Raw genomic sequence first — 8,893 nt, forward strand, 5'->3', positions numbered from 1 at the left:
CCATTCAACAAGTTTTGAACTTTTCTGCATCAGAAACCACACTACACTTTACAAATGAAAAAAGTAATCACCGCAAAAAAATAGCTTTAGAGGTGTCTATGGTGTAAGTACAGAGAATTTGAAGAGGATGTATAGATAGAGATATCCATGAATATCATCCATCTATTCCTTTGCCTATATGGGTTGTAAATCAAAGCTACTCCACGTCCCTTTACATCTATTAAAATAATAAATAATGGGTGAAGTGATAAGTCATGCTGCACTATCAAAAATAGAATATGAGTTTTGAATCCTAAAAATATAAATTTTACTTCGATTTCTAAATTTCACAATTAAATTCATTTTAGTAATTATATATTATTATTTGGTTGACAATTAAATCTATTTTAATTCCTAAATTTGAATCCTGTCAAGATTAATGATGTAATCAATGTCACTAGAACAGGACCAACAACATGAACAAAAAGATTGAATCGATTTACTTGAAAACTACTCGAAATTGATAAAAATAAAAAATCGATACAGTTTGATAGTTGAATGCTTTGAATTGGTTTAATAAAAATTATTATTTATTATTTTATATATTTTTATGAATTTTAATTAATTAATTAATTAGTATTGGTCCAACGGTCCAATGGTCCACTAATCGACTATTAAAATATTGAATGTAACACTCTAAGATTATACTACATCATCACATGAAAATTTATATATATATATATTAATTTTCAAGTGATGATAATAATCTCGAGTGTTACATCACCAAATTTTATAGTTTTCAAGTTCGAACCAAAATAAACCTAATTATTAAATTTAAGTACTAAATTTGATTAAAAATATAAATATTAAATTAAACTTAATTAGTTCGAGAATAAAAATTATATTATCCTTAAAATAAATAAATGTAAAATTTAAAGATTTTTATAATAGTTGAATCTATACATTTTATTTATGATTATCAAATCAATAATAATATATAAATTTATTTTTTAATAAAAATTAAAAGCATAAATCAAACATCAAAAGTTGAATCTTAAGCCGGAACAAGATTAATAGCGGAGGAACTAAAAGTGAATAAAAAATACATAAACGGAGGAGAAGGGAAAAACCGCGTGTGCACGTGCAAGTTTAGAACTGGCATTGGACTTTACAGCTTTAAAACTGCCCCCTCACCCTGTTTCTGTTTTTCAATTAATGTCCACAATAAAATACAAAATCTATTTATCATTAAATATTTATTTAAATCAACATGACTAATTTTGTGTTTCTAGATGGGGTGGAATTGGGTAATGGTTAGGATTTATATATAATAATCAACTCTAAATCAGTTTGATTTAATTTTAATTTTGATTTTTATTCGGTTTAAAATTTTTTATTTTAGAGTTGGATTATATTTTATTCTATTTATTTTAAAAATAAATAAATTATCTTTGTGCGTTAAGATTAAAGAATAAATTAGTTATTTTTATTAATTTTTTATTTATACGGTTAAAAACTATTCCTAGTACTTCAACATGAAGTATATTTGGCATATTACGCATAACTATCTAGTTATTTCATCAACTATTTCAATTTTTAACAGTACAAATGGATAGAATTTTTAATAAAAAATTAAATTATTCTTTGATCTAATATATAATTACTAATTTAATCATTTTCAGTAGAAAAATAAAATACAATCGGACTATTAATACAGGGATCTTTATGATACTTTTACCATCGTATTTATAATTGGTTAACGTGGACCTTATGATATTACTTCTTTTTTCGTTTAAAATAATAGTTTTATTGATTATGTAAGAGTTACAATAATAGATACGAAACCATAAAGGTCAAGTACAAAGGAAAACCCTTAGTAATGCATGTAACAAAAAATGGTAAAAGTATCATAAAGGTCACTATACTAAAAGTTAAATTGTATTTTGTCCCTTCTACTTAAAAATTGAAATATGAGTTCATGTATGTTAGATCAAAGAGCAAATTGAACCTTTTAGTTAAAAATTTTATTCATTTGTATTGTTAAAATATTGACGTGACTGATGAAATAATCAAACGTCACGTGTATCTCATACTGACATACATAATCTATTTTTAATAGCAAAAATTGATGACATTTTAAAAAGAACCAATTTACTCTTTGATCTAACGTACATAGATCATTTTCTCCTATTTTTAGTAAAGAGGACAAAATATAATTTGACTCCTAATACAGGAGCTTCCATGGTATTTTTACTAATGTTAACAATTAGACTTAAAATTTAAAATATAAAAATAAAGAGACTGAATTCCTAAAAATAAGGATAAAAAGACTAAATAAGTGCAATGGCTAATAAAATAAAAACAATAAATTATATAAACTGAAAATTACATTGAGCCAAGTTTGGGCTTTGAGTTTCAAAATTCGAGCATGATTCGTTTTAAATAGACATACGTTTTGCTTCAACTCATTTTTTAAACCTAATATTTTTCTCTAAACCCTCTCAAATATTGAATCAATTTTCAAATTTTGACAAATAACTTGACCCTTGGGCAAGTCTTTCTGAAGCTAAACTATATGAAATGAAAGAATCACATGATCCTATTTCATATCAAACTAGGCAAAATTAGCTTTATTTTAATGAAAAAAAGAGCAAAGACTATCTAAAGATTAAACACAAGATAAATATCAATTAAAAATTTAAACACAAATTCTTTACCATTCGACCTGAGAATCATCCCACAACAAAACTATGAAGGAAATAAGAATTTGACTGCTTTTTTATATTCCAATCATACCCATATTTATATAAGAAAAAATAATAATATTTTGATAGGTAAAGCTAATAATCAAACACCATGTTTATTCAAGGTTGATTTGAATTCCCATCCTCTAAGGCTTATACACGGAGTTTTGTCCGATATCATTATGACAAAACGTTGTAATAAATACATAATCTACCCTCCCCCAAAAAAAAAAAAAATTGCATAATAATGGAGGATACTATCAAAGAAACTCAACAACACTGTGAACCTACCTACCTACAAATTGTAGTTGGTTCTCAAATCCGTGGCTCAATGGCCAGGTGGGCCGGTGCTCTATGTATTCATAATTGGTTTAAAATCTCAACAACAATATAATCTTTTAGCCTTTAACCAATGAAATCAATTATGAGAAAGTTTATGCATATGAACACAGTAGTTGCATGCATATCCAAAGGCATTCCCATTGGGAAAAAAATCTTAGTGATGTATGCAAATAAGATTGGGGGTTTGACATTGGGATTTTACACAGCTACAGAAGATCTAAAAGGAGAGATATGATTCCATAACAGAAGGAAAAAATATATGGAAAACTCTGTTGGCACAAAATTAAGCACATAGATATATGGGAAAATTTAGCATAGATTTGTTTTTTATTTTTAGACAAATTTGAAGATGTTTGGTTAAGAATTCTATATTAGATTTGTTTAGGGTATTTAATGATGCAAGATTGGTTTAAAAGATATATGTATATATATTTTTGGTCAGACATGATCCCCTTTGAACTTCCATCGATCCTCTCAAATCTACTGTTTTGCTCTTTCTGTTCCTCCATTATCTCCTTAGAAAAGGCTAAAATTCAGCCTCGTGCTTCTTCACTTTTCATGTTTTAAGCTCCTTTTACCCCACCCTTGGTAGTGAAAAGAATTTATATACCCTCACCATTTAATATCAAATATGAGTTATGAGTTGTGATAGTTGTTTACTTTATTCTTTAATTATGTTCTCGGAGAATTGATCCTTGCTCGTATGAATGGAGCACATTTTATGACCAATTACTATTACTGACGATAAATACCCTAATTTAAAAAAAAATCTTAATATCTAAAATATAAAAAAATTTAAATATTCAACTGTAAATCAAACAGTAAACAATATTTTCCCTTGAAAAAAAACAAATATCCATCCAATGGTGAAGAAGAAAGAAGAGAGAGAAAGGAAATAAAGGGAAGCATCGTGTGATGCTTCAAGTCATGCTAGGCTTTTTTTTTTTTCTTTGGTATCAACTGGTGAAGCGTTGACAAAATGAACAGTTGCTAGACAGAGTGAATTCTAAATTATTCATTCTATTTGTATCCTTGGAGTACAAAAATAATAATAAAGTGAAAAAGGAAAATTAATATATAATTAATTCCATTGAACAGTTGTATGCATTAGCTTGCTATTTAAGTAGAGCTTCTTATGGTTTGATGAGAATCATAAGATACATGCCAGCACTTTCTTCTCCTACCTGTCTATTCTTCCCACGTTTCTTTTACATCCATTTCTGCTAATTATCATTCATCATCTTCTTCATCAATCCTAAACCATAAATATATATCAGCATTCATCATCTTCTTCCTTCAATCCAAGATATACATATAGCTTCAGTGTATATATAGTTTTTGAGTAAGAGAATGTTGGTGTTGTGGATTGGAGCTTTGGTTCTTATTGTATACATTACACATTGGGTTTATTACTGGAGGAATCCTAGATGTAATGGCAAACTCCCACCAGGTTCTATGGGTTTCCCACTTCTTGGGGAGACTCTTCAGTTCTTCAGCCCCAATACTACTAATGATATTCCTCCCTTTGTTAAAGAGAGAATGAAAAGGTCAATTTGCTTTTTCCTCAATGATAATCTTCTTCTTCTTTTTTGTTCTTTTTCTATTTTTTTGGATTTTTGTTCCAATACATAACATGTTGGTTACTACTTGGTTGCAGGTATGGGCCGGTATTCAAAACGAGCATAGTGGGGCGACCGGTGATTGTATCGGCTGACCCGGATCTCAATCACTTTGTGTTTCTACAAGAAGGGCAATTGTTTCAGAGTTGGTATCCGGATACGTTCACCGAGATCTTTGGACGCCAAAATGTGGGTTCTTTACATGGTTTTATGTACAAGTACCTAAAGAATATGGTGCTTAATCTATTTGGTCCTGAAAGCCTTAAAAAGATGCTGCCTGAAGTTGAGAGAACAGCTTGTAGAAGATTACAACGATGGTCAAACGAAGAAACAGTTGAATTAAAAGAAGCAACTGCTAGTGTAATTACACATATACACCGTCCCCCCACATTCATGTTTTTAAGTTTCAGAATGTAGTCTAATGATGATATACCTTATGTCTATTTGCAGATGATATTTGATCTGACGGCCAAAAAGCTGATAAGTTATGACCAAGACAATGCCACCCAGAATCTGAGGGAGAATTTTGTTGCTTTCATACAAGGATTAATCTCCTTTCCTCTGGATATTCCTGGAACAGCATATCACAAATGTTTACAGGTAGTTAACCTGGTCATTCCAGTTCAAAATAACAAGGTTAAAAAAAATCCAATCTTTTGTGTATTGATTCTTGAATGTTTTACTTTTTCAGGGAAGGAAAAATGCAATGAAAATGCTAAAGAACCTGCTAAATGAAAGACGGGCAATGCAAGGGAAGAGCCGAAATGACTTTTTTGATTTTGTCCTTGAAGAACTTCAGAAAGAGGGAACAATTCTAACAGAGGCAATTGCTCTGGATTTGATGTTCGTTCTACTATTTGCTAGCTTTGAAACAACTTCCCTGGCTCTAACTTTAGCAATTAAATTCCTTTCTGACGACCCTTCAGTGCTGAAAAAACTAAGGGTATGTGAAATGATTCCTGAATCTGCAAAATCCGAATCCTTTTCTAAACAAACATGGAACTTATGTATTTCCACTTTGTAGGAAGAGCATGAAGCAATTCTACGAAACAGGGAAGACACAGACTCTGGACTTACATGGAAAGAATATAAATCAATGACATATACATTCCAGGTGAGAAAATTTGTGATTTAAACTTATAAGGACATATTATCAGTTGTGAAAGGTTGTTTGTTTCCATACTGACAAGTGCAACTTACAGTTCATCAATGAAACAGTTAGACTAGCAAATATAGTGCCGGGAATCTTCAGGAAAGCACTAAGAGAAATCCAATTCAAAGGTATTATGCATCAAAAATATTTTGAGACCCACTTTCAAATTGTTATATTAAAAAAAAAATTATCTTTGCAATAAATATGAAAGCTAACACACATCAATTTTCATGACAATGCAGGATATACCATTCCAGCTGGTTGGGCAGTAATGGTGTGTCCCCCAGCTGTGCACCTGAATCCAGCAAAATACCAAGATCCCTTGACCTTTAATCCATCAAGATGGGAGGTGAGTTAATTCACAATTCCATCAACTTTTACGTGCAAGATTGCTACTAAATCAAAATCACATAAAATGATTCTTATACTTCTTTTACTGCAGGGAGTGGAAATAAATGGAGCCACAAAGAGTTTCATGGCATTCGGTGGTGGCCTGAGATTTTGCGTTGGAACAGACTTCACTAAAGTGCAAATGGCTGTGTTTCTCCATTGTTTGGTGACTAAGTACAGGTAAGAACAAATTACAAGATGTTCTATATCTGTCCAACACACTTTGTGTCAGGGAGAGCAAGAGACAAAAAAAAAAAAAAACTCATCTAAATCTTTGAATCTTTCAGGTGGGAACCAATCAAAGGTGGAAATGTATTTCGATCTCCAGGTTTACAGTTTCCGGATGGCTTTCACATACGGCTCATGGAGAAAACTAGAACGGCGTAACTTTTACAGAAACAGCAAACAATATCAATCCAAGTCAGGCTATATGGCTAAGAAGCAAAACACAAAAATGTTCCAACTTTGCATCTTACCAATCAGCGTTGCTACTATTCTTTTTTTTTTTTCTTGGACTGCAGAAGAGGATAACAACTTGTTAGTAAATCTTCATATTGTAGACAAATTTAGAAAATAGAGAATGTATTCTGTCACTGCTCCAACCAAGATTAAATCATAGTTTCACCAATGGTCGTATATAAATTTTGTAATCTCATCATATATTTGAGAAAAATGGAAAAAGAAAAGAAAAGAAATATGATATAACGAGTCATATTTTTCACTGCTTTTCCTGTTTTTTTTTTCTTCTTTCTGAATATTAGGCTTCATTCTTAGAATTTTACATATCCATTTTCTAGGATGAAAGAGGAAAAAGGAACTTCTTAGCAATGCAACTTCAAACGTGAGTAATCTAACAGTTCAATCAGAAGTCAAATTTCCTCCATTCCAAGAGTACTGTATGATTCTACAACTTTTGACACATCTACCTTTTGAACAATATGCAGACAATAATAAGAATAACCAGTGTGCCCTTTCACAATGGTTGTGCTTCTTTTATATCAACAATCACGTTTGTGGTGCTTGGATTTCATATGGTTTCTGGCATGAATGTGAGACTACCAATACCAATATTCTGACTAGAGATATATACTGAATCTCTGCATCAAACCCAAACTTGTCCTCATAAGAAAGAAGGTATTATCTATTCAAATATAGCCAAAGCGAAACCAAATGGCACTGTCAAACTCATCAAGATGTTGTTTATGATAACTGAAGTAAACAAAAACCCCAGCATTCCCTTCTGGAAAACAAATGGTAACAGGTGTATCATTAACGCAACACCGTCACAAGTATTTCCAAATAAACAGAACTAACAAAAACATGAAATGCAATTGTCAAAATAACAGCCAGGTTTCTCCAACATTCTCACAGGGGTAATCTAAAATGAATTCGCAGTTTACAAGATTTACTAATCAATAGCCATACACATCAATAGCAATTGGTTACAATACTTCTAAAGCTACTGCAATAAGACTTCATATACGTAATCCAACAAAGTTCAGTAATAGTAAAATAAAGTTTTCCAGATAGAATTTAAAAGATGGAGTTGAACCTTCTTTGCCTTGATCATAAAGACATAAAACTGAAGTTCACTAAAAGAATAATTCAAATCACAGCATTAATCTAGCAACAGAAAATTCAAATAATATAAAATCCTATTAAAATAGAAAATGACTTCAACATGTTGTGTGATAATTTGAATACAAACTGAATGTTCTCCATGCCTCATTCTGCAATTTACAAAACAGATGCTAGAAAACAATCAGCAACTTCATTTATTATGTCCATAAATAGATTAACAAACCCTAACACCATTTAAAATTTAAATTGGAAATAGTTTTACTAGCCTCTCTCATATCTTTACCAAAAAAAATAGGCCAAGCATCTGGCTAGCATTTGCGTGTCTTAAAGTAGAATTCTTGAGGTTTAAAACGAACATCATGGAAAAGAAAATCGTAGGAAAAAAATAACAAAGATTCATTCTCAACGTTCTCCGCCCCCAATTTTTTTTTTAAGTTTTGATTTCCCTCCAAATTTCAAATTTTAAAAATGCGCAAAACTGTTTCATTCTTTTCTCAATTAAAGAACATAGCGAATACATGTCAAATTCATACAGCGGGTAGGAAACGTACTTAATTTACTATTAATCATCGCCGGGAATCCGTAACGTCTGCAACTCGTCCGTCGTTTTCCTCTCCGCCACCACTAATTCTGCCATAAAAAACGCCGTCTCGCGCCACTTTAAAAATAGGATTAAACGTCTACTTTTCGAGCTTTGTTGGAGAGGATATATCAACTGAAGCAAAAACCCCTTTAGGTGAGATATGGTTTGCCGATAATCACATCCTCTTCAGACTGTTTTTTTATTTTTATTTTTTCCCTACCGTTGAACAATGTGGACATGGAGGGATTTTAGAAAGCATTTTATATTTGTCACTAACCGACTTTGTGATGCCTTGAAACAAACTATATAAGTAAAATTAAAAGAAAACAAAAGCTATTTTCCTCCCACTCGTCTTCTTCACCGAAGCAAGAAAGAAAGAATAGGTTTTGGAGTTTTAAACTTTCGTCATCCAATTTGATAAGTATTAAGTCATTTTTTTTTTCGTAATTTGTATGTTTCTTAGATCTAATAGCTTGATTTAGCTATACCAATTTGAAAAACT

General features: G+C 31.0%; 1 protein-coding gene and 2 long non-coding RNA genes across 4 annotated transcripts; 1 reads left to right on the forward strand and 2 right to left on the reverse strand.

The window, feature by feature from the left end:
* Nucleotides 1–4,072: 4,072 nt before the first annotated feature.
* On the reverse strand, nt 4,073–5,640 carry LOC108482086 (uncharacterized). The gene is made up of 3 exons (XR_001870818.2): nt 5,409–5,640; nt 5,118–5,255; nt 4,073–4,320 (listed from the first exon to the last, which is right to left on the reverse strand). It is a non-coding gene; the product is annotated as an uncharacterized LOC108482086 (long non-coding RNA).
* Nucleotides 4,216–6,971, forward strand: LOC108482083 (cytochrome P450 87A3-like). Of its 2 annotated transcripts, none has more exons than XM_053023941.1 (9): nt 4,216–4,677; nt 4,710–5,044; nt 5,135–5,284; nt 5,376–5,627; nt 5,709–5,798; nt 5,887–5,965; nt 6,080–6,186; nt 6,280–6,407; nt 6,515–6,971. In XM_053023941.1, the coding sequence occupies exons 1-9, from the start codon at nt 4,416–4,418 to the stop codon at nt 6,612–6,614; spliced, it is 1,503 nt and encodes a 500-aa protein (XP_052879901.1). In that variant the 5' UTR covers nt 4,216–4,415; the 3' UTR covers nt 6,615–6,971. The 2 variants fall into 2 exon arrangements, with proteins under 2 accessions (XP_052879901.1, XP_017640679.1); XM_017785190.2 differs by having other exon boundaries at nt 4,216–4,612; nt 4,723–5,044.
* LOC128286799 (uncharacterized) lies at nt 6,102–8,036 on the reverse strand. The gene is made up of 3 exons (XR_008277509.1): nt 7,780–8,036; nt 6,704–6,742; nt 6,102–6,164 (listed from the first exon to the last, which is right to left on the reverse strand). It is a non-coding gene; the product is annotated as an uncharacterized LOC128286799 (long non-coding RNA).
* Nucleotides 8,037–8,893: the final 857 nt, after the last annotated feature.

This window comes from Gossypium arboreum, chromosome 1, assembly GCF_025698485.1.
Source record: "Gossypium arboreum isolate Shixiya-1 chromosome 1, ASM2569848v2, whole genome shotgun sequence".
Lineage (NCBI taxonomy): Eukaryota > Viridiplantae > Streptophyta > Magnoliopsida > Malvales > Malvaceae > Gossypium > Gossypium arboreum.

Bases quoted from the DNA above. Each gene is read 5' to 3' on its own strand.
- LOC108482083 (XM_053023941.1), top strand. From the start codon at position 4,416: ATGTTGGTGTTGTGGATTGGAGCTTTGGTTCTTATTGTATACATTACA. The intron at 5,045-5,134 runs GTAATTACACAT...GTCTATTTGCAG, and splicing joins TAAAAGAAGCAACTGCTAGT to ATGATATTTGATCTGACGGC. The intron at 5,628-5,708 runs GTATGTGAAATG...TCCACTTTGTAG, and splicing joins CAGTGCTGAAAAAACTAAGG to GAAGAGCATGAAGCAATTCT.